The sequence below is a fragment of the Callorhinus ursinus genome, unplaced genomic scaffold, assembly GCF_003265705.2.
Source record: "Callorhinus ursinus isolate GAN/ISIS: 27379988/994484 unplaced genomic scaffold, GSC_fseal_2.0 scaffold2, whole genome shotgun sequence".
Classification (NCBI taxonomy): domain Eukaryota; kingdom Metazoa; phylum Chordata; class Mammalia; order Carnivora; family Otariidae; genus Callorhinus; species Callorhinus ursinus.
The window spans coordinates 59,192,660-59,218,378 of NW_027397064.1; the positions used below are offsets into that span (position 1 = coordinate 59,192,660).

At 45.4% G+C, this 25,719-nt stretch overlaps 1 protein-coding gene across 1 annotated transcript in view; it reads right to left on the reverse strand.

Moving 5' to 3' along the window:
- Positions 1–20,890: 20,890 nt before the first annotated feature.
- The window catches only part of GORASP2 (golgi reassembly stacking protein 2), a 37,125-nt gene continuing 32,296 nt past the window's right edge, over positions 20,891–25,719 (reverse strand). Inside the window, exons 8-10 of the mRNA XM_025853330.2 lie at positions 24,791–24,877; positions 23,603–23,713; positions 20,891–22,032 (exon numbers count right to left, since the gene is read on the reverse strand). Coding sequence (XP_025709115.1) covers positions 21,692–22,032; positions 23,603–23,713; positions 24,791–24,877 — 539 coding nt within the window. The 3' untranslated portion in view covers positions 20,891–21,691. The remainder of the gene's footprint in view (positions 22,033–23,602; positions 23,714–24,790; positions 24,878–25,719) is intronic.

The following is a 25,719-nucleotide window of genomic DNA, read 5'->3' on the forward strand; positions in this document are numbered from 1 at the left end:
CCAAGCATAAGAAAAACTCAGAAGAGGAGAAAGGAACAGAACTACAAAAGCAATTAGCAAAAACGGTAATAAGTAATAACTACCAGTAATTAAATGTAAATGGACTAAATGCTCCAAAAGACATGAGACTGCATGGATTAAATAAAGAAAAAAAACCACCCATTTATATGCTGCCTACAAGAAACCTGCTTCAAATCCTAAAGGGAGAAACCAAAATAAAGGGGTGGAGAAAGATATTTCATGCAAATGAAAGCAAAAAAAAAAAAAAAAAGCCAGGATAGCAAAACTTATATCACATGAAGTAGACTTTAGAGACTAATAACAGGCAAGGGCATTACATGATGATAAAGGAGTCAATCCAACAAGATGACATAAACAAGTATACGTATCTGCACCCAACATTGGAGCACCTAAATATATAGAAGACAAATATTAAAAGACAAAAGGAGAAACTGATAGTAATATGATAATAGTAAGGGACTCTGACACCCCCCCTCACATCAATGGATAGATCATTCAGACAGAAAAATCAATAAGGAAAGAGTAAATGATAAATTAGATCAGATGGACTTTACAGATACTTACAGAACATTCAATTTGAAAACAGCAGACTACATTCTTTTCAAGTGCATATGAAACATTCCCCAGGATAGATCACATGTTAGATCACAAAACAAGTCTCAATAAATATAAGAAGTTGAAATCATATCAAGCATCTTCTCCAACCATAATGGTATGAAAATAGAAATCAATTAAAAGAAAAGCGGGGGGGGGGGAAACCCTCATGGAGGCTAAAAAAATGCTACTAAACAACCAATGGGTCAATGAAGATACCAAGGAGTAAATTTAAAAAAAATTGTGGAGACAAAATACAAATTCCAAAATATTTGGGACACAATAAACGCAGTTCTAGGAGGGAAGTTTATAGTGATACAGACCTACCTCAAGAAACAAGATTCTCAAATGATCTAACCTTATCCCTAAAGGAACAGAAAACAAAACAAGCCTATAGTTGAAGGCAGGAAATAATAAAAACCAGAAAAAGTTTGAGAATCTGCCTCTGCTCCCAGAACGTGCCTGAGATTGACACTCAGATCAATCAGGGTTTCCGTCTCCTGCTTGGCACTGTAGCTTAACCTGCGGTCTCTTCAGAATGCCCAGAGCCTTGTTTCCTATCACCTTAGACTGCAGACCAGTCTAGAAAAGCCTATGGGAGAGTAGCATTTAAATAAAAGGGGGGGGAGTATTTCTTTGTTTCAATGTTGGAAGATTTTTGTTATTCTCCCTTGTTCCTGAATCCTATTCTGATCCTCAACCACATTTATAGCAATATAATTAGTGTTAAAATAAGGTGTTACCCATTAAAAAATTGCCACAGTCTTTATAGTTGAATAAATAACTGTGTAATGTTAAAAAAAAATAAAAATAAAAATGTGGAAATAAGTGAAATGGAGAAGAAAAGGACAATATAAAAGATGAAACTAAGAGTTCTTAAAAAAATAAACAAGACTGATAAATGTTTAGGCAGATTTATCAAGAAAATGGACTCAAAATCAGATGAAAGAGTGGTTAGAACCAACTCCACAGAAAGGATTATAAGAGACTACTATAAACAATTATAGGCCAACAATTTTACAACCTAGAAGAAATGGATAAATTCCTAGAAACATACCATCTTCCAAGACTGAAATCAGGAAGACAAAATGAGAACAGGCTAATTACTGGATATTGAATCAGCGGTCAAAAACCTCCCAACAAACAGAAGTCCAGGACCAGACAGCTTCAGAGGTGAATTCTACCAAACATTTGAGAAAGAGTTAATACCTATCCTTCTCAAACTATTCCAAAAACTAGAAGAGGAAGAAAACATTCAGATAGATTCTATGAGCCCAGCATTACCATGATATCAAAAGAAGACAAACTACAAAAAAGAAAATTATAGACCAGTATTCCTGATAAACACAATTGCAGAATTCTCAACAAAATACTAGTAAATTTGACTCAACAATAAATTAAAAGGATCATTCACCACGATCAAGTGGGATTTATTCCATGGATGCAAGGATGATTCAATGTCTGCCAATCAATGTGATACACCACATTAACAAAATGAAGGATAAAAATCATTTGTCTCAATAGATGCAGGAAAAGCATTTGACAAATTCAACATCCATTTGTGATAAAACCTCTCAGCAAAGTGGGTATAGATGGAACATATCTTAATATAATAAAGGCCATATATATAAAAACCCATAGCTAACATCATACACAATAGTGAAAAGTGAAAAGAGGAGGAAGAAGACAAGGAAGCCCACTCTCACCACATTCATTCAACATAGTATTGGAAGTCCTAGTCAATCAGACAAGAAAAATAAAAGACATCCAAATTGGTAAGGAAGAAGTTAAACTGTCACTATTTGCTGATGACATGATAGTATATATACAAAACTCTAAATACTCCACCAAAAGTTAGAATAAATGAATTCAGTAAAGTTGCAGGATACAAAATTAATACACAGAAATTGCTTGTATTTCTATACACTAATAACTAGCAAAAAGAAATTAAGAAAACAATTTCACTTACAATTGCATTAAAAAGAATAAAATGCATAGGAATAAATTTAACCAAGGAAGTGAAAGGCACGTACTCTGAAAACTAATACACACTGATAACCCAAATGGGAAAATAGTCCTTGCCCACGGATTGGAAGATTTAATATTGTTAAAATGTCCACACTACACAAAGCAACCCACAGATTCAATGCAATCCCTATCAAAATACCAATAGCTTTTTTAACAGGACTAGAATAAAAAATCCTAAAATTTGTGCAGAACCACAAAAGATCCCAAATAACCAAAGCAATCTTGAGGGGGGAAAAAAAGGAAAAAAGCTGAAGATATCACATTCCCAGATTTCAAACTATACTACAAAGCAATTCTAATCAAAACAGTGTGGTACTGGCCCCCAAATAGCACATAGATCAGGGGGACAGAGTAGAGAGCCCAGAAATAAAGCCACACTTAAATGTTTGATTAATCGACAACAGAAGAGGCAAGAATATAAAACGGGGAAAAGATACTCTCTCCAATGAATGGTATTGGGAAAACTGGCTAGCTACACGCAAAAGAATGAAACTCTACCACTTTCTCACACCATATGTAAAAATAATCTTGGGACGCCTGGGTGGCTCAGTCGTTAAGCGTCTGCCTTCAGCTCAGGTCATGATCCCGGGTCCTGGGATCGAGCCCGACATCAGGCTCCCTGCTCCCCGCGGAGCCTGCTTCTCCCTCTGCCTGTTGCCCACCCCCACTTGTGCTCTCTCTTTCTCTCTGAAAAATAATCTATAAAAAAATCTCAAGATGGATTAAAGACCTGGAATTATGATCCAAGAAAGCAATGTAGGAAGACTCTGAACTTACCTCCTCCATGGACACACCAAATCTGTAGGTACTTACAAGTAGTTTCTCCTGGATCAGAACTGAGGGCTGACTGAGCCACAGCTGCACAACAAAAGAGAGACAGCAGGAGAGATGGAGACTTGGTAGCAAAGGGAACGCCCACACCCAGCGCTGCCAGCTCTAGTGGGCAGGGACGGTACTGAGGGACTAAGCAGATGCACCTCAGGGCACCAAAAAAAAAAAAAAAAAAGTGGTTTAAAAGAGCAACTAGTATATAAAAGATCCAGCCCAAAACTCCACAAAATAGGGCAAGAGCCACTGGAACTCTGTCCAGGCCAGAGAGACTGGCAAGTGCCACGGTTTACATCCCCCCTCCACTTGCTAGCACAGAGGGGAGCAGGGTCCACACCATAGCAGGGCCCCTAGCTCACACAGCGCCAGATGTCCTTGGGGCTCAGAAAAAAACCCATGGCTTAAAAGAGTAAATAGGGTAGATAGGAACTAACCCTAGGACACTGCCAAATGGCAGGGGATCTGCCGGAGCACTCTGGGGCTCAGGTGCTGGTGAACACCACTGTTTACACTGTCACCTTGATAACATGGACAAGAGCAGGTTCCTGGTGCCCAACCATCCTAATGCTTCAGTGAGTCCTGGGCCCCGAGCCCACACCAGTACTAGCCATCACACCAAGGCAGCCCAGCGCAGCACACAGCAGGCCACCCCTGGTCAGTGCTCACCACGCTCCGACCCACCGTGCCGAGGTGACGCAGGAGCGAGGCACTCTGAAATACTCCTAGGTTGCACCACGTTGGCACCAGAGGCCTTGCTAGGCACCCCCTATTCAGAGCCCTAGGGGAACTCCTGACTCACAGCTGCTTTGGCTCGAGCTGCCCTGCCAGGACACCCTCTGTGCACAGCATCCTGGAACCCTCCTGACCCATGCCCACCTCAGGTATGGCTGTCCTACTAGGCATCCTCCGTGCAGAGAGCCCAGGACTCCCCTGGCCCACAGCCATGTCAGCTCCAGCCATCTCATCAGGGCAACCCCAGTGTAGAGCGCCCCAGGACCCCGACCCATGCCAGCCATAGCTCCAACCAGCCAGCCTAAAATGTCACCAAGCACACAGCTTACACAGGGGACAACCACACGCAAGACCATTCCTTCAAGTTTAGGAGAAGTAGCTGTTCTACATGATTCAAGGAGACAAACACAGAAAGTGAAGCAAAACCGGGAGACAGAGGAATGAGCTCCAAATGAAAAAAGACAAAACTAAAGAAAATAACAATGACATTAAGATAAGCAATAGGTCTGATAGCAAATTTAAAGAAATGATCATAAAGGGGGCACCTGGGTGGCTCAGTCGTTAAGCGTCTGCCTTCGGCTCAGGTCATGATCCCAGGGTCCTGGGATCGAGCCCCACATTGGGCTCCCTGCTCTGCGGGAAGCCTGCTTCTCCCTCTCCCACTCTCCCTGCTTGTGTTCCCTCTCTCGTTCTCTGTCAAATAAAATCTTTAAAAAAAAGAAATGATCATAAAGATGCTCAGTGGACTGGAGAGAAGAATGGAAAAACTCAGTGAGAACTTCAACAAAAAGACAGAAAATATAAAAAGAACCAATCAGAATTAAAGAATACAATAACTGAAAGGAACACACTATAAGGAATCAACAGATTAGTGGATGCAGAAGAACCATCAGTGATCTGGAAAACGGGGTAATGGAAAGCCTCCAAGCTGAAGAACAAAAAGAAGAAATAATTTTTATTTTTAAAATTTTTTTAGAAGATTTTATTTGAGAGAGGGTGTGAGCAGGGGGAGGGGCAGAGAGAAGGGGAAAGGGAGAGAATCTCAAGCAGACTGTGCTGACTGCGGAGGTGATGAATGTTAATAACATGACAGTAATCATTTCACAAAATATATGTACATCAAATCACCACACTGTACACTTGAAATATATACAATTTTGTCAGTTATACCTCAATAAAGCTGGAGAGGGGCACCTGGGTGGCTCAGTGAGTTAAGTGTCTGCCTTCGGCTCAGGTCATGATCCCTGGGTCCTGGGATCGAGCCCCATGTCGGGCTCCCTGCTCAGCGGGGAGTCTGCTTCTCCCTCTCCGCCTCCCCACCCCCGCTCATGCTCTCTCTCACTAGCTCTCTCTCTCTTAAATAAATAAAACTGGAAAAAAAATTTATCCTTCTCTTACAATTTTGTGTTCAAGAGACTTTAAAATCCCCAGCACACTATTCACTAACCTTTCAAGTGACAAAAGTAATAGCAAGGCAAAGTCTTCAATTAATTTACAGTGGAATAGCTAAGAAAAATTACATTTGACTTCCACAGGTTTTGCTATAACCTTTTCAGATTTATAAAGTTATTTAGTGAGATACTTAATTACCATAACAGAAAAGCAATTGTATTCTATTGGGGTATTTGAAAGGTTTTGCTTTACCACTAGGGATCCATGACCCACTTGAGTAAAAATACAGGTAGTGCTCTCTGGTTCTGAATGGAGGCTGTTAAATGCCATTGGAAATCCCTATTTCTTTATTGTGTATCAAATTCCACTTTAAAACAACATTGTTCTGGGGCCGCTGGCTGGCTCAGTTGTTAGAGCACGGGACTCTCGATCTTGGGGTCCTGAGTTCAAGCCCCACAGTGGGTGTTACTACTTATTTGAATGAATGAAGGAATTAATGAATAAATAAATATTTAAAAACAAAAAAACCCAATACAACATTGTTCTTCCTTTCAGGACCTGGCAGCATGGCTCCTCCAAAGGAGGGTGGCAAGAAGAAGGGCCAGTCTGCCATCAACGAGGTAGTAACCAGAGAACACGCCATCAGCGGTGACAAGCGCATCCACGGGGTGGATTTCAAAAAGCATACCCCTCGGGCACTCAAAGAAATCAGAAAATTTGCCATGAAAGAGCTGGGAACTCCACACGTGTGCACGGACACCTGGATCAACAATGCTTTCTGGGCCAAAGGAATAAGGAACGTACCATACTGTACCCATGTGCAGTTGTCCAGAAAACGTAACCAGAGCCCCTCCCTCCAGTGGCCAGGGTCCCACAGGACTGTAACCAATGGAGAAAGAGCTCTTAAATGGCTGCCACCCTGAGGGTACAGAGCAAGAGGCAAGAGTCCAGGGATCCCAGTCTTGCTGTGAACAGGCCATTAGTTCAGGGATCCCACTGCAGGCTGTGGGACAGGCTTCTAGTTCAGCAGACATCTAAGGGCTGCAGTCCCTTCTAGAGACCTGGGAGGAGGAGTGCCAGGATGCTCGCCCTCTGCCACACTCTAGAGTGTCACTGTCTCCTGGGGAGGAGTTCATACTTGTCTGTGACCCAATTTTTGTGGCTGCTACTCAGGGGGGAGCATTTGATCCCCTGGCTTCGGGGGCCAGGAGCACTGTGTTCCTAGGCCCCACGGGACTCTAACATTTGGAGAGACCGTTCTTGGCAGGCTACCACCGTCAGGGCACTTCACAGATAGCCAATTGGAACACACTCCAAGGTCTCCTGTGAAAAAGGTCTGTCTGCTCTTCCAAGAGCTTCAGTCGGAGGGTGGGCCTGAGGTCTGGCACACACGGGGAGGCCTGTGGAGATGCTCTCAGGGAACAGAGGCCAGTGCATGTAATCCCCGTGCTCTCCCTCTGCCCTGCTCCAGCTTCCTGGTAGCTCCCTAAAAGGAGCTTATACCCTTCTCTGGCACCCCAATTGTTGCAGCGGCTGCTAGGGGACCCCTCAAAACCACCCGGCCCTGGTGGCCAGTGGGGCTTGCATTTGTTGGTCCCACAGAGAAAGGGTTCTTAAGTGGGCACTCCTGCCAGGGCACAACGAGAGGCGATAGATCCAGGAGCCCAATCTTTTTTTGAAGGAAACTGATTTCTCTATGATCCCAGCTGTAGTCTGAGGGGAGGGCTTCTCATTAAACACACATCGAAGGGCTGACCATAATCCTTTCCAGAAACCTCCCAAAAAGGAGCCCACATTTGGGTGACTGGTGCCAGTGGGCACCCCTAGGTCACCTGACACTGGTGACCAGTGGGATCTCTGCCTGTGGTCCTACAGGACTGTATATATCTGCATAATTTAATGGCTCCTGCCTCAGATTGTGGCTTCCAATCAGCCTGAATCTGGGTGCTGAGATCCTCCCCTTTTGGGACACTGACTGGTCCTGGCACACCCTCACCTGCTCCAAGCCATTAAAAATAAAATAGGCTGCTTGGATAATCAGAAGGGTTTGAGAGACAACCACAAGCGAGGGCAGAGTAGAATGCGGCTCATCAACTACACGAAGCTACTCCAAAACTGGGAGAGGTGGCTGTTTTATCCAATGCATAGAAACCGACCCAGCAGTGGGGCATCTGCATGGCTCAGTTGGTTAAGCATCTGACTCCTGATTTTGGCTCAGGTCATGATCTCAGGGGCCTGAGATAGAACCCCATGTCAGGCTCCATACTCAGCACTGAGTCTGCCTGAGATTCTACCTCCCCACTCTGCTCCTCCCCCTGCCTGGGCTCGTTCTCTCTTTCTCAAATAAATATAAATAAAATCTAAAAAAAAAAAGAAAAGAAAACCTGACACAGCATGTCAAGAAAAGTGAAGAAACTGAGGACTACACAAGATAAAACCTCAGAAAAAAAAAATCTTAATGAAAAGGAGATAAGTGATTTACCTGACAAAGAGTTCAAAATCAGAGTATAAAGAAGCTCACTGAACTTGGGAGAAGAATAGACGAACACAGTGAAAACCTCAACAAAGAGAGAGAAAACAAGAAAGTACCAAACAGAAGTTTTATCTAGAGCAATGAGGCAAGAAAAATAAAAAGCATCTATATCAGAAAGGAAGAAGTAAAACTGTCACTATTTGCAGATGACATATTATATGTTAAAACTCTAAAGACTTCACTAATTATTAGTGAAGTCAGAACTAACCAACAAATTCAATAAAGTTGCAAGATTCAAAATCAATATACAAAAAAACCTGTTGCATTTCTATTCAGTAATAATGAACTATCAGAAAGAGAAGAAAATCCCATTTATAATTACATCAAAAAGAATAAAATATCTAGAAATAAATTTAGTCAAGGAAGTGAAAGTCTTGTCCACTGAGAACTAGAAGACTTTGATGTAAGAAATTGATGAAGACACGAATAATAGCATATTCTGTGCTCACAGATTGGAAAAATATCATCAAATTGCCCATACCACCCAAAGTAGTATATTCAGTGCAATCCTTATCAAAATTCCAATGGCATTTTTCACAAAAATAGACCACACAATCCTAAAATTTGTATGGAACTGCAGAAGACTCTGAATTGCCAAAACAATCTTGGGTAAAAAAGCAAACCTGGTGGCATCACGCTTTCTGATTTCAAACTCCATTACCAACTATAGAAATCAACACACTATGGTATTGGCATAAATACAGACACACAGGTCAGTAGAACAGAATAGAGAGCCCAGAAATAGACTCACACATAGATGGTCAGTTCATTTACGACAAAGAGCCATATATACAATAGGGAAAGGACAGTCTCTTCAATAAATGGTGCTGGGAAAACTAGACAGCCACATGCCAAAGAATGAAACTGGACCACTGTTACACCATATAGAAAAATAAACTCAAACTGGACAAAAGTCTTGAACATAAGACCTAATACCAGAAAACTCCTAGTAGGAAACATAGCTGGTAATCCCCCTGACACAGGTCTAGAAGAGGATTTTTGTGGATCTGACACCAAAAACAAAGGCAATAAAAGCAAACATATATGGGGCACCTGGGTGGCTCAGTCGGTTAAGCGACTGCCTTCAGCTCAGGTCATGATCCCAGGGTTCTGGGATCGAGCCCTGCATCGGGCTCCCTACTTAGCGGAAAGCCTGCTTCTCTCGCTCCCTCTGCTGCTCCCCCTGCTTGTGCTCTGTCAAATAAATAAAATCTTAAAAAAAAATACAGACAAGTGGGACTACCTCAAATGAAAAACCTTTTGCACAGCAAAGGAAACAATCAGCAAAATTCAAAGGCATCCTATCAACTAGGAGAAAATACTTGCAAATCATATCTGGTGAGGGGTTAATATCCAAAACATACCAAGAACTCATACAACTCGATAGCAAAAAAAAAAAAAAAAAAAAAACCCCAAATGATCTAATTTTAAAGTGCACAGAGGATCTGAATAGACATTTTTCCAAGGAAGACATTCAGATGGCTAACAGATCCACAAAAAGGTGGTCAACATCACTCATCAGGGAAATGAAAATCAAAACCACAATGAGATATCACCTCATACCTGTTAGAATGGCTACTAACAAAATGACAAGAAATAGCAAGTGTTGCTGAGGGTGTAGAACAAAGGGGCCCCTCATGCATTGTTGGTGGGAATGTAAATTGGTGCAGCCACTATGGAAAACAGTATGGCGGTTTCTCAAAAAAGTTAAAAATACAACTACTATATGATCCAGGAATTTCAGTTCTGGGTACTTAACCAAAGAAAACGAAAACATTGAGAAGATACCTGCACCCCCATGTTCACTGCAGCATTATTTATAACAGCCAAGACATGGAAGCAACCTAAGTGTCTATCAATGAATGAATGGATAAAGAAAAGGTACACACACCAGGGAATGTTATTCAGCCATAAAAAAGAAGGAAATCTTGTCAGTTGCAACAACATGGATGAACCTTGAGGACATTATGGTAAGTGAATAAGTCAAAGACAAAACCATATGATCTCACTTATATGTGGAATCTAAACAAAACAACACAAAACCCCAAAAACAAAAAGGCAGAAACAAAAAACCACCAAAACCCAAGCTTTATCTCTGGATACTGAGAACAGAGTGGTGATTGCCAGAGGCGGGAGTAAGTGACGTGGATGAACAGGACCAAAGGTACAAACTTCCCAGTTGTAAAATAAATCACAAGGGTGTAATGTACAGGATGGTGACTATAGTCAATACTGTATTATATGCAAAGTTGAATGTTGAAAGTTGCTAGCAAGTAGATCTTAAAAGTTCTCATCACAAGGAAAAAATCTGTAACTCTGTATGGTGACAGATTTTAAGTAGACCTTTTGGTTATCATTGTATATTATATATAAATATGAATTCATTACACCTGAAACTAATGTGATTGTCGATTATAGCTCAATAAAAAATTACTTCATCCTGGTTTCTTCATCTGCAAATAAAGGCAAAAGTGTCTAATACATGTTATTTTCTTCAAGGGAAAAAGTTGAGAAAATTAGACAAGAGGTCAACATATCTAAGTGGTTTTAGCTATGAATACATTTAAGTAAATGAAAGAAAGATTTTCAAAATGAGAAAAGGTATCATCTAAAAGCTATAAGTTGCTAAATGACAATTCCACCCATTACAATATTTTTTCTTAAACAATGCTTTCTGAGCATTTAAAAAATAATGCACTCAGGGATGCTTTAGAACGAGTACTGATCTAGCCATGCCTGAAAACCTCTCCTAGGTCCTTTCATTCATGCAACAAGAATTAACGGAGCATATATTCTACACAAGACTCTTCGAGGCTCTGGGGATACAGAAAGAAGCAGAAAAGTGTCCTTGTGGAACACAGAGCCCAATAGTGGAGACAGGCATCAATTCAGAGAATCACACAAATAAATGTGAAATTACATTGTGGTAAGACCATAACCTGCTAAGTGCTACTAAAAAACTAAAAATAAACAGAGGTCCATAGAAAAAGCCAAAGGTGTATGCGACTCTAGCATAAAATAACTAAGATCATTTCACTATAAAAACTCTTCACTTTGGAGATGAAATAATAGGACTAGTCAACTTTTCAGAAGCACAAAAGTACATCCTCTGCTGCAGACTGAGAACATCTGCACTGGAAGCTGGCAACACTCCAGGTATTTAGGGCATTCTCAACTGATGAAGCTGATAGAGACACTTTAATCCTGTCCATTCTCCTTGACTCTTCAAAAGAGAGACTTCTGGACAAAATGTTAGCCTTGAAAAATAGGAAATCACTTAAGCTAAAAATCTTTCTTTGGTAATTCTGTAACAAGGTTCTCAAATAATCTGTGTCATTTTTATTACACATATGAACTTCTTAAATTTCTAGATGATTATTGATAGTACCAGAGTATTCTTTTAACACTTTTGTCAATATTTTATCAAATGCAGTGTTCTCCAGACCCCGCTCTGTTCGAAGATAAAGCAAAGAGTTGCTAGTTTCTGATATGCTCAGATATTACAAGTATTTTATTTTTCCCCCTCAGTGTTGAGAATTTTTATATTTCTCCAAACTTGTAAGTAAAAAAAAAAAAAACTCTGAAAATGAAAGTGAATATCCCGTCAAAGGATTCTTCAATACCTGCCCATAACTTACTGTTTACTCTTGAGCAGGACAGCTGAGCCCCAATCCTAAAACAAACAAAATCCCATTTTTTCTATCCCCCCCACCGCCTTAGACAGGATGTAGTGAGCCTAGAGCCTCTGTTAGAAGCAGAGTGGCGGGTGTGAAGAGTCCACGCCTTTGGTCACCCTGGCTCCCACGCCCAGCACACCTCCTGCTGGGCAGATAGCTTTCCCCTTGGGTGGGAGGATGTGCTCACCCCTCTGGGTAATCCCCCTAGGAAGGCATGCTCCCCCCTCCTCACTGTTGAGAGTCTCTGGCCCAGCACTGGACACAGGGTGGTGGGGGCAGGGAGCTGTGCATTTACCACACAGACTCACTCTCATCTCGGTCCCACCGCTAGACTCCGAGCTGGGTGAGGACAGATCCTGATGGTCACTCATTCAGTAGACATGAAGTGCTTGCTGGGTCAGGGATGCTCCAGATGCCAGTTAAACCAGACATGGTCCCTGCTACCAAGGTAAGAAGACAAATGGGTGTAACCCCAGGGGCCTCCCCTCGAGGGTCGCAGGGTAGCACATTCTCACCTTCATCGTCTCTTCATTCACTTCCCTGCCAGTTTGTGGGGACAGAAAGCCACCAGTACCCAAAGAGAGCTGCAGCCCAGGCACATGGCTCCCCTCCAACTGCAGAGATTCCCCCAGAAGCCTGCCTTTGAATGGCCCCTGTGTGACTAGGCTGGTTTGGGTTCTTCTCACAACTAAGCATCCCCATGACTGCACTGTCTTATTGTTGAAAAAAAGGAAAATCACTGGCATTTTAAATTCTGGTAAAGAAGGAAGGTAGTTAGCTCTGGTTTACCTTAAGAACTTCCCCTATGTCTCCTCTCCTATTCCCCCTACTTGTGTTCCCTCTCTCGCTGTGGCTCTGTCAAATAAAATCTTAAAAAAAAAAGAAAAAAAAAAGAACATGAGCGTGCACAGGACCCCACACTGAGCTCCCCAACCCCGTCCCTCCAGCTGCTGTGTCATGTGTGTGTCTCCACCAGGCTGGGAGCTGCCCCCCATTCTCCAGTGGCCCAAGTTGTGGCCACGCTGAAAGAACAAATGAGTGGTTCCTATTTCCCCCTGGACGCCAGGGCCGGAGCGGGGAGCCTGAGGGAGAGTCACTCAACCTCTCTGGATTTCACCATCTTCAGCTGTAAAATGAGGAATTGAGAGAGAAGACCTCCAAGGTCCCCCAAGCTGCTTTACCTGACCTAGAGGCATCAGGTTTTTTGTTTGTTTTTGTTTTTTAAAGCAACCAGAGTTGAGAAGCATTGGAGGGTGAGTTGCTTTTCTCAGTCCAGGCAGAAAGGACGGCCTTGGGTGGAGAAGAGCAGGAGGGCTCAGCCCATGGGCTTCTGGCTCTTTCCAGACCTCTCCAAGACCAGGAGAAGCTGAAGGTGCTGTGCTCCCCAGCCACAGCTAAAAGCAGGGTACTAGGGGTACGAAATGGAGTGGATTGGCAGGGGGGGGCATCACTGCACTTTCTCTGGGCTTAAGTTCCTTTGGGGATAAGATCCTAAAGTTTCCCTGGTGCATCCCCTGTTCTGGGGTGACTGTGGCCGCCTTCCCCAGGGGTGCCATGCCTCTTCCTCCTGCTCAGAGGTAGCCGGCAGCTACACCTTGATCTGGCTTTTAAGTCTATGTTCCATAGGATATCTCATTTTCAAAAGGCTATCTGCTTGCTAAAAACGATTTTCAAAACCACTGATCTTTATAAAGGGCAAGCTCTTTACTTCCCTGCCAAAACCGAAATAAAACAAAAGACCCTTTATCAACTCGCCATCACGGTACGCTCTAAGCTCCTTGGCATGGCATCCAAGGCCGTTCATGATCTGGCCCTGAACCCCCCCCACCCCCACCCCACCAGCTGCAGCTGCTGCCACTGCTGCCCCCTGCACATTCCAGCCGCCCGCAGCAATCCATAGGTTCCAGAACACGCGGGGCGCTACGTACCTCCTGTCGCTGCGGATGCCGGCGCCCCCGCCCGCAGTGCGGCTCCGGGCAGCTCCAGCCGTCTCTCAGCCTCCCCAGATGGAAGGTTCCTGCTTCCGCGCTCTCCGTCCCTTATACGCTTCACACTCGATACTAAATTGCTAACTTACAAGCGGTGTGGTGGAATGCCTTCGGCCCTGCAGACACCTGGGTCCAAACCCAGCTGCCCCACTTAGGTGCGCCGGGGCCTGCCTGTGAAGCGGGAATATTGGCCTCCCGCAGCTGTGGGGGTGATCAGGCAGGGGTGGAAGCACCCAGCCCGGGGCGAGGCCTCGAGCCCGGCATGCCCACCGAGGCGCAGGTGGGCCTGCCGCAGCCAGGCTCTATCAACCTCGGCTTGGGGAGCTAAGAGGAGGGGGTGGGTGTAGGGAGAGAGGAGGTAGGAATGGTGGGAAGCAAGACCACCCCGCACCCTCCTCCCGCACCAGGTACTCAGACTCCCGATGTTTCTTGAAGTATCTGAGGGGTTCACAAACATCTGAAGGGCTTTTCATTTTTGTCCTAACAATCCTGAGATTGACATTTTTTACTTTAAAATTGTTTTGAAGGCTCCTTTTGGAGAATGCACCCAGGCTTTTCTGCATCTCCATCCAGATAAACGTCTGCGCTGGAAGGGAAGCGGGGGACTATGTCCCAGAACCCTTTTCCAACGAGCAACAAGCGCCCCCACCCTTGGGGCCGCTCCGCCATGCCCCAGCCCCGCCCAGGAGCCCTGCGAGGCCGGCCCGGAGACCCCGCGGCCTCCGACGCTACGCGGCTCTCCCAGGCTCGCGGCGCCACCTGGTGGCCGCAGCGCGCACTGCGGGCCGGGCTCCGTCTCCACGTGGGTGGTGAAGCGAACACGAGTCCCAGGGCCAAAGTCAATGCTGGGCACCGCGGTCTCCTGCCGTGTGGGGACAAAACAGGCTTGGGACCGGACAGACCTACCGGGAGTCAGCGCCTACACCATAGCCTTCCTGCTGTGCGAACTGGAGAAGGTTTCTGAACTGTTAAGTGGAGGTATCAGTGCCACTTGCTGGGATGCCCTGGGAGAATAAGAAAACTCGCCCAACGTGGCTCCTGGCACCTGCTGTCAAGTTAATACTTCTCTTTAAATTGATTCCTTTTTCTCACTAAAATTTATTTGTAAAGGAAGCTACTTAAGCCTTATCCAAAACAACTCTATTTTTTCAATATGTTAGATATATAGGTATTAAAATTAGAAAATAAAAATTTCCTCATGTGTCACACTCTGCAACACGGGTCCATGTGATCAAGTCCAGAATCTGTGCTTGCCCAAGGCCCCCTCCTCTTTTCCCTCTCTTCTGCCAGTTTCCATGTTCCAAGTACAATCAACCCTCACTTATCCTCTCCTGGAACAAAGCAACATCAGGGTGTCAAAGACCCCTGTGGGTTATGTTTTTCCCCTTAGGTTATATATACTATTTGCCTAGTAGAGATTTGAATTTGGAAAAATGAATTTCATTGCCTATTGAGTTTTCATGTCCTTATTTCTGGTCATCCCAGGAAAACAAAAACAAAAACTTAGCAGAGATCAAGGTGGGTAAATGCCTTGTTTACTAAATGAACTCTGAGCCCCTGGACTCATGCAACAGAAGCCTGTTTCAGCTCCCTAACAAAACAGAGCATGCTCTCACATTTATGTTCTCCACTGCCCACAGGCACACAGGTTGTTCAGCTGCTGATCTCAAATGAAACAATGTTAGAAGGGTGTATGCTTCATGTATCTGACAGCTAACATTATTTCCAGAGATCTAAATGCCAAAACAACGTGGACTCTTGCCGAGTCTTTGGGACTCTCTGCTCAACACAGCTGTCTGAACATTTAGAATATAGGAACATTTCTGGCCAAACTGATTTACAAACACAACATTGTAGATCAGTCACAGTGCAAGTCTATTAAGGCCAATGTAGTTGATAATTCTAACCTAGGACCAGTGTTAAGAGATTTCTTAATAGAGAGCCCCTTATGTATATGACTGGCCATACAGTCCTTTTAAATGCTGCTGGAGATCACCAGCCCCTCACCCTCCAGACTAGGCAGCCCGGGTTCCGTAAGTCTTCCATTTCTCCCCTACCTGGAAATGATCCTATTGTTTTTGTTGACTAAAAAGTAATTCAAATGTGGTTTTAAAGATTCTGGCAATACTCACATGTAAGAGAAGAAATGAAAAGTTCCCATAACCCCACCACCAGACACTCTAATTCAAATGCTTCTCCAAGATGCTTCCCCCACAACCTCAGGCAGACTTACTAGTTTCAGTCTCAAGCCAGGCCAGCCTGGTCAGAGCTGGGCAGATGTGAGCCACTTTCCTCGCACCAGGATTTGAGGCCATAGAGAGTAGAGGGCAAGCAAGCCATTCAGAAACTCAGGACTTCTTAGAACCCACTCTTTGGTACCTAAGAAAGAGAACTTAGGGGTGCCTAGGTGGCTCAGTTGAGCATCTGCCTTCCACTTGGGTCATGACCCCTGGGTCCCAGGATCGAGCCCTGCATCAGGCTCCCAGCTCAGTGGAGAGCCTGCTTCTCCCTCTCCCTCTGCCACTCCCCACCGCTTGTGCTCTCTCGCTCGCGCGCTTGCTCACTCTCGCTCTATCTCAAATAAATAAAAACTTTTGTTTTTTAAGAGAACCGACCATGAATTCCAAGAGTTGGTTGTTAAGGTTAAATAATAGGCTTGGGGTTCCAAAATTAGCTTCAGGAAGAAGCTGGTGAAACCCAAATCCCTGTCACTGTCCCAGTCACTGTCCAGGCCCATTTCTCCCTCAAGTTTATTATAGTTTACAGGACTGCTTCAAATTTCCTAAACCTTAGTGTCCATTCCACCAGGACTCATGGACCCAAAATAATCAAGTCCATGAAGAATCTTTTTTTTTGAGTGAGGGAGAGAGAGAGGGGAGGAAGGGGCAGAGGAAGAGAATCTCAAGCAGATTCCACGCCAGCGTGAGCCTGACATGGGACTCAATCTCACAAACCTGAGATCATGACCTGAGCCAAAATCAAGAGTCAGAGGCTCAAAGAACTAAGCCACCCAGGTGCCCCAGAAGCATCTTGTTTCCTGATCCTGGATCCCCTGGGCTCTGGACCATCTAACTTCTTGAAGCTTCCAGTTTCTTACCCATCCCTTCCAAGATAATACTTGAGACACTGCAAAATTCAGATGCCTGTGGGTCAGGCAGGTGGCAGAGACCAGTGGGCTAGGTGAGGACCATGGCCAACTAAAGGGTTTAGCCTCATGGGGGCCCGTTTCCTTGTGGGACTGAGGATTTACTCAGTGTTCCCAGATCTTGGGACTTGAGAAACCAGAAATCTGGATTTATGTGAAATGTTATTTTTAATGTTGGCAATTAATTCACATTTTAAAATATATATAGGCCGGTTCAAAGGAACCATGTCTGGGAGGGAAACCAGTTTGCTACCTCTTATTCACCTAACAGATTGTCCTGGCTGGCTCAGCAACTTGCTTTTTTTTTAATTTTAATTTTTAAAAATATTTTATTTGACACAGAGAGAAAGCACAAGCAGGGGGAGTGGCAGAGGGAGAGGCAGAGGGAGAGGGAGAGGGAGAGGGAGAAGCAGGCTCCCCGCTGAGCAGGGAGCCCAATGTGGGGCTCCATCCCAGGACCCTGGGATCATGACCTGAGCTGAAGGCAGACGCCCCACCAACTGAGCCACCCAGGCGCCCCATTTGTTTTTTTCAAGAAAACCAAGCGTTATTTTTGTAAGTAATCTCTACACCCGATGTGGAATTCGATCTGAAGACCCCAAGATCAAGAGTTGCATACTCCACCGACTGAGCCAGCCAAGCACCCATCTTTGCTGCTTTATTCACCCCACCAGCAGTGAGCACATACTGTTATCTTGAGTCCCAGTGGCCTTTGTGGAACAGGGGCCTGTTTTTATCTATTGCCAGAAAATACTGTGCAACCTCAACTCAGAACACTTAAAGTCCTTGGGGGCCCACCTCCACCAGTGGATGGTTTCCAGTGCCCAGGATGCTACCAGCCTGAGAGCGGGCCCACCTGCTCTTCCACTGGCCTGTGGTTCTGCTGCTTGAGTAACTGGCCTTGGCGTTAATCCCCCATCCTTCTATTTAATCAAACTGGCTCATATGCAAGAAGGCTATAAAGGAACACATTGGTGAGCAATATGGGAAGCTGTCCTTCCTAGATCTCATGCAAAAAGTATCAGCAATAAAATAAATAAAAGCAATAAATAGTCTCTTAACATGTACTCTTTGCTAAGTGGTACAATGTCTTAGTAGACAATGACCTTTGTGTTGTCTTCTTACCTCCCCAAGTTCTGGAACAGCCTGACTCAATGACCACCTAGGAGGAGGTATGGGTAGGTGCTAATGGGAGCCAAGGAGGGGACAGGTTCAGTGTGGAAGAGAAATGTCAGTGTTTAGTGGTTCCCATCCCCTGGGAAGCTTCTTAAAACTCCAAGGTCCCAGGAATCATGTTCTAATGGGGGTGACTGCAACTGCAGTGGGAGTGGTTAGACAATTAAAGGGAAGGCCTCCACCTTCAGGCCAAGGCAGAGCCCGTCCCTGAACATTAGCTGGTGTCTCACAAAGAAGGCAGGCCTTTTTCATTTCCTTTCTTTTTCAATTGTCAGGAAATAAGCTAAACCTCACTGTTCTTGGTAAGTGTGCTTAATAATGGACTAAGGATAAAACAGGAACAAAAACCAAAGGGGAAGGGTGAATCATCATTGCACTCAGTCTTAGCTGCCGAAGGGGACTCTGGATGGGGCGCCTGGGTGGCTCAGTCAGTTAAGCATTAAGGCTCTTGGTTTCAGCTCAGGTCATGATCTCAGGGTCATGAGATGGAGCCCCACGCTGGGCTCCGGGCTGAGCGCAGAGCCTGCTTAAGATCCTCTCTCTCTCTCTCTCTCCTCCTCTATTCCCTTCAACCCCTTAGCTCTTTCTCTCTCAAATCAAGCTTTAAAAAGATCCTTAAAAAAAAGTGACCTCTGGATGACAGCTGCAAGTCTATTTCTTCTGTCTGCCCTAAAGCTCTTCCTTTCTTTTCGCTCATTTCTGGGTTGGTGGCCCCCGGAGGGACTGTGCAGCCCCTTCCAGTCTCCCCGCTGCGAGACAGGCTTTCTCACAGGCAGATCTGAGCCTGTCCCCCACAAGAGTTCCTTCAGTGACTCCTGTTTTTAAGACAAAGCCCCCACTCCCCGGCCTGGCCCTCAGGGCCCTGTGCATTCTATTCCTCGCCATTCCTAACCTAGAAGGTCTCTGCCCCCTCCCCCCCTTTGCCTAAGTAATTCTTCATGTCAAATGTAGTCTCTCTGAAACCTTCCCATCCAACTCTCCGGCACCCTCACCACACTGCCTCTTCTGGCTCCACCAAATCTTGGTGCAAACGGTATTGCCGCGCGTGGGCCGCGCCGAGGGCTCAGTCCCGCTGCACGGCGTGCGGCAGGGCTGCTCACTGGGCCTCACTGGTTGCTCTCCCTCCTCAGTGATGGCGGAGCATGCGGCCGGATGAAGACTTCACTTCTCTGCCTCGGTCTAGCTAGAAGTGGCCATGTAGCTCCGCACTGGCCAGAAGGATGTAAGCCATGGTACTGGGTGTGACATGAAACTGCTCTGAACTGTCCCCAAAGGGAAGGGGAATGTACCTTTTTCTTCGTCTGGCTGGAACCAGATGGCCTGGCTGGGACTGCAGCTGCCACCCTGGTCCATGGGATGACCATGGAAATGGAAAGTGGACCCTGTAGAACTCCAGACGGGAGCTGGTCTCGGACGCTGCCACGGACCAGTCCTGCCTCTGCCCGACTACCTCCAACGGGCTGTCTGAACACGGGAGAAATAAACTCTATTTAAGTCACCATTATTTTTGCAATATTTGTGATAATGGAGTTTATTCCAAACTAATGTCCTCCCCTATCACTGCCTCATGTCTCCCATGTGTGCACTTAGGGACAGAGTGATAGAGGGGGTTCAAAGGTCACTCTGACTGTGTGTGATCCTCCCTGCATGGGCTGGCCAGAAAGCCCTTGCTGTGGTTAGAGCACTTATTCTGGAGGGCCCTGAGAACTGACCGCCCCAGGCTCCCTCCCTGACACGGCCACAATAAGTGGCCTCCTGGCAGGGACACTATGTTTTACATCTGTGTTTCTGGCCCCAGTGCAGGATCTACTCCTGTCTATAGAACACGGAGACTGGTTTTTCTGAAGGAAGCAAAGAATATCTAAAATAAGTGTTTTGCGCCTCAGGAAGATCCAGTGAGCCAACACAGGCCATGTGTGTGCCCATCTTCCAAACGAGTGCTAAGAATCCCTCCCTCCCCAGAGCTTAGTGTTTTAGATACGCTTATGGACATTTTCCTGGGAAGATGGCCCAGGACTGTCATCATTCTCAAATGAGAACTTTGACCTCACAAGAGTTAAATAATCACTGCACTGGAATAACTGTTTTTGTTTTCCTTTTTAAATCATTTTTAAAGTTTAAAACGTATTTACTTGCTTTCCACTAAGGTATTTCCTTGACATTTTTTAAAAACATGAGCATCTTTTAGAATGCAGTAACAACTTGCTCAACCCCCTATCCTGGAAAGTAAAAAATTGTAACATGTAAATATGCTTGTGAATATTCTCCCTACCTGTTACAAGCTCTTTTTCAAAAAACGGGATTGTTAGCTGAGAAAAATATTCTAGAAATGTTTACAATGCAAACAGAAGAAGCAAGGCTCAGAGCTAGAGCCTTCTTTTACCATTTAGCTTTAAGTACAAACCTGGCTCCAGAAATGGATAGGACCTGAACATCAGCTGGTGCGGGGCCCTCTATTAGATGCACTAGGTCAGTGCTGCTAAGTCTAGTTTCTGGCTGAGGAGGTGAAGCTCAAGCACGTGTGCTGCTCCCTTAGCAACAGTCATGCTACTACCAGGCCAAGAATCAATGAACCTCTTTTGTCTTATTTAAAAAACAGATATAATATGCATTTAATTTCATTCAATAAATCAATTCCACTTAACTTACCATCTCTCTTCGAAAACTTAGGGAAAAGCAAACATAAGACATGAGGAATCACATTACAGGTGTGCAACGCACGGGGAGGAACGAGGGCACACGTGGTGGTTACTCGCATTAAACGCGCCACAAGAAGAGCAGTAAAATTACCGTGGTTTATTGCTGAGTCTGTGCTTCCCGGCGGGGCTATAGTAAGTAGCCACAAAGTGCCACCTTCCGGCTTAACACTGTGCAACACCTCCTTCCCCTCTTTCTAAATGCCACTTCGTGGTGGGTGTATAAAGCAACGGCAGCAGCCACAAAACGCTGTCTCATTAATGCTGAGCGCTCTGAACAAAGATCTGGGTACAGGCTGAGTAAAAAGATGTTCAATTAGTAGCACACACTGTGTAACTCTACCAAACATCTTTAGTTGGAATTTTCGTGTAAACCTTTAGAGAGCTGTGACTCACAGAAGCCAAAACTAAAACAGCTTTTCCTTTCACGATTTAGTGAGGTGGTCTGCATTCTCAAAAACGATTTACAAAATACAAGAAATGTTGCGTGTGAGTACCAGGCATAAAATATTTCATTTACTTACAGAAGGAGCAGCAGGGGGACAGGGAGCCTAGTGGATGCCCCGTCACCACCTTTCCCGAAGATGTATACCCCCCAAGAATGGCAGTGGAAACCTGGCAGCAAGCCCCTCTTAGAATTCTTTTTGGTTGCTTTAAAATACAAGCACTCTCCGACATTTCCCTCCCCAGCCTGTGAGCCCCACCCCGACTTGGCAGGATACAAGCCCACGCCCTCTTCCTTAGTTTTCCCCTTAGAATTATTTACAGGATGCCTACAGATACAGTACAAACTAGTATGAAATTAATGATAGTTTGCATTTCCAGACACGCTTCCGTGGGTAAATAAGCCCACCACGCCGACTCCGAAGACAGGTTCAAAGCTAGGGTGACTCGGAGGCACTCGCATCCGTAACCGCAGAGACAGGCTTCTCGTTGGCCGGGGTGGGTTCGCAGGCTCTGTCCTCAACAGTGGTGGGGGCCTTGGGAGTGGGGGGCGTCACATCCACAGCCGGTGCGGAGGCAGCGTCTGCCCTTGCAGTGGTCGTGACAGGGTCGGAGGGTGGGCTGCCGGCGGGTGGGAGAGAGGAGAGCAGCTCCCCCGGGCTTGCTGCAGAAGACACCTCGGGAACCAAAGGGAATGACGGGAGGAACTCGGATGGCATGGGGAGAGATGCAAGGCCAGGTACATTTCGGGGAGGCAAAGAAGGAAGAGGTGGCAAACCTAGGACAAAAATGGCAGAGGTCACACATCCTCCCAGCACTAAAAATGCAGCAGTCATCCTCACATGGACGTATTTGCATTTCACTAGGACAGTGAAGCTGAGGAAGGGCAACACACAGCACAAGCCCCACTGATGGTCAGGTGGAAGCAGGATGGAGGTAAGTACCCACGGCCAGACCAGCTGGCCAGGAGGAAAGGTTCCGGGCTTCTAGACTCCAAAACCTCCGTGTGACTCAGCCAGTTCAGAGAAGAAAGGCTTCTCCCGCTCAGGACACGCAGCTACACTAGCGTTGGAGGGGGAAGTGGGGGGCTCCCATTCCCCCAGCAAGCTGCAAGCCCGAGTCAGAGCCGCCCTCCGGACAGACAACAAGGAGAGAAGAGGGGGTCAGCCCTCTGGTGAAGGCCGAGGAAGGGAGGGGCTTGTTGTAGAGCCCCTGCCCCGCATTAGCCTCACCGTAAGTCCCTAGCCTCTGTTCAAGCCCTGCGACTGGTAACCATTACACTTGGTGTGTTTACTGTGATGATTTCAAAATGCAGAATGAAGAGAGTATTACTTCTTTAAGAAACAAGGGAAGGGAGAATGTACAACACGTTCAGAGCAACCACTGGGCTGGTGAAACCTTCAGTGCTCTTAGAGTCTGTTAATTTGGGAAAAGGGCGGAAGAAGCCAAGAATACAGGGCCTAAAAGAAAAAACAACGGAAGTGCTAAGATAGGTAAAGCGTTAGAGTTTACAGTCTTCCTTTGTTTTCAAACCGCTGCGCTGGAAAGCGAATGGGTTAATGCAGACAGGTGATGAATACACCCAGAGGGGGTACAGCCGGCCATTATGACCTAGACAGAAACATGGCAGCGCACACTCATAAGCCTCAGTACGGAAATCAGAAATTAATAGCCCTGACCTGTGGCTGTCTCAGAGTTAAAGGCGATGTGGGTAATCATTAACTAGAAGACCAGGTTTGTGGGACACTCTGCTGCTTCATTCCCATCAGCGCATAAAATTGGAGCGGAAGTGCTTTGAATATCGGCTAGCTTAACTATTTGTAGCTAAAATCCCAACAGTTCTTATTATAAAAACATCTTGTTAGTAACAGAGAATATTTATCAAATAACAAACGCAGCCGGCTGAGCAAGGATGAGGGTTTCACAGCCCAAGGTCCTGGGCCTGGCTACTCAAAACAAGCACCACTGGTGGCAGTCGCCCGCACCAGAAGAATGGCGGGGAGTTCATTCACCTCCACTGGGGAGGTGAACTCCATCCAAGTCAGTTATGGCAGCGCCGCGACACTGTTCTCTATTTCTGCAACTGGCCCTTATGGTACTCGGGCTGTCAGTGTGCAAGGAGAGGAAAATGGAGGAGAGGCAGCCAAGCAGAGGAGAATCACAAAAATCTTCTTCTTCCTCTTCTTTTTTAAACTTTTTAAGTAAAAAAGATTAATATTTATTAGAAGCAGCTGGAATCTATTAAACTGATCTGCCCTTTCTGGAAAAAACTGCAACAGAGGATCTGCTTTCCTGGATAAAAGCTTTTTATTAGCCAGAGTCCTAGGAAGGCAGGATGGGCAACATACCCGGGTTCACGAGTTCTGGTAAGCTGACGCCTGGCATGACGTGCGGTGTGGGGAGGTTGAGGTTGGGGAGGGCAGGCAGGTTAGGTAGTCCCGCTGGTAAAGGCATCAGACCTAGAGAGAAGGCAGAGAACAAAAGGTAAACCACTTGCTCTGGGGAAAACATTCCATCTTTGTGTTCTGAAACAACTACTACCAGCTTCAAAGCGAGAACACCAGAAGTCCATGTACTGGGCGGCAGCTTTGTGTCCTAACATTAACAACAAGAGTGAAACAGCTTACTTCAGCGAACCGTCTTTCTGTACCTACGCGATTAGGTGGCTGAGTAGGTAAGGGTTAAAACCCATCCGAGTACTTCCAGACCTGAGAGCCAGAATGACAACGGCCTGAGTGCTGTGGAGAAAGGGCTAATGTGGCTCAGCAAGTGCAGGAGTAAATGAAACTCAACTTCTCTTTGATGGCGGAGGTTTATAGTCCCTCCCGCTTTTGAATTTTTTTTTCCTGAAATAACTTCAGACTTACAGTTGCAAAAGTAGTTTATATAAAGAAACCCCATATATCCCTTTCACTCAAATTCCCCACATGTCAACATTTTACCACACTTCTTCACCATTGTGTGTGTGTGTGTACATACAAATTTGGTTAAAGGCTTAATATTTCTGCGTATGACCTCTTTAGTCATACAATTAAAGGTTCTCACAATGCAAGTACATTTGATCCCTGAAATAATATTTGATTGTTATCTGATGGATAAAGACATTTGGTCTTCACTAGGAACACTAAGAGAAATAAACAAACATCTAACTTAATGTTAGAGCTTCTGCAGAACCTGATATGGAATGCTCTCTTTCAGGACACAATGTCTGTTCACAGAAACCACTACTAGAAAGCCCTAAGGAAGCCCCGAAGGACAGAACTTTTACACACTGCTTCTTCCTACCTCACGCTGCATTGCAGGGGTGGCTGGCTGAGGATAAGGAGCCTGAGGCTCAGCAGCTAACAGCTGGTAACTGACAGCTCGTTGACATTTGCTCTCATTTATCACAAAGTTATAGCAAAGATAAAAGGAGATTAAAAGACATAAAAAGTCACCACAAAGGTGTAAGATTTCTTTTTCTTTTTTTTAAGATGCACAACATTGGTCATGCTATTATTACTAACTCCACACATCTCTCGTCCCCTGCTGCTTACCTGGTAATGTAGTAGCTGGGTTCATTGGTGGCACAGAAGTGAGGGACTGGTTTACTTGTGGTGGCAGTAATGGTACTGTTGGGACACCTGAAACAAAACACGATCTTTATTTTTTTTTTTTTTAAGATTTTATTTATTTATTCATGAGAGATGGAGAGAGAGAGGGAGAGAGAGACAGAGAAGCAGAGGGAGAAGCAGGCTCCCAAGGAGCAGGGAGCCCGATGTGGGACTCGATCCCAGGACCCTGGGATCATGACCTGAGCCGAAGGCAGATGCTTAACCATCTGAGCCACCCAGGCGCCCCAAAACACGATCTTTAAAAAAACTTCTACCAAATTCTTGACAAAGAATGGACAGACTTTATTAGGACAGTCTTTAGCCCCCTTCCCCCCCCCACCATGGTAAGGCCTTCATTCCGTGGGACTTCATTCAGTCCTGGTTTCTGGCTGCCTCACCGCCTTAGCTGATCTACATACTCTGCCTGTGGCTTTTAATGAAGACTGTTAGCAGAGTCTGGCCTAACAGGGTAGGAGGCTCTGTAAACCCATCCCAGCTAAGTTCTCTGGACAGGAGTTTTACATCTGACGTAAGCGGGGCTAGATTAGAAAACTGTTTTAGAAATTCAGAAATGGGACTTAAGGATTCCAGTCAATCTCTACTGGGCTCCTGAACTAGACGCCACATAAACCTAGAACTGCTGGGGGCAGTGGGGGCAGATGCCCTGTGAGTCCATGAATGCTGGGGTCTGCGAGAGGGGAGAGGGCCTGAAAGAGACAAGAGTATGTGGGCCTCCAGAGATGGAGAGAATGACCTGGCTTCCTGAATTTCCATTTCCTTTTGATAGGAAATGGATAGGTTCTGTGACTCTCCTCTGAAGTGTTTTTACTGATGCTAGCTTGAGGAGGTTATGTACTTCAAATATAAGTAAC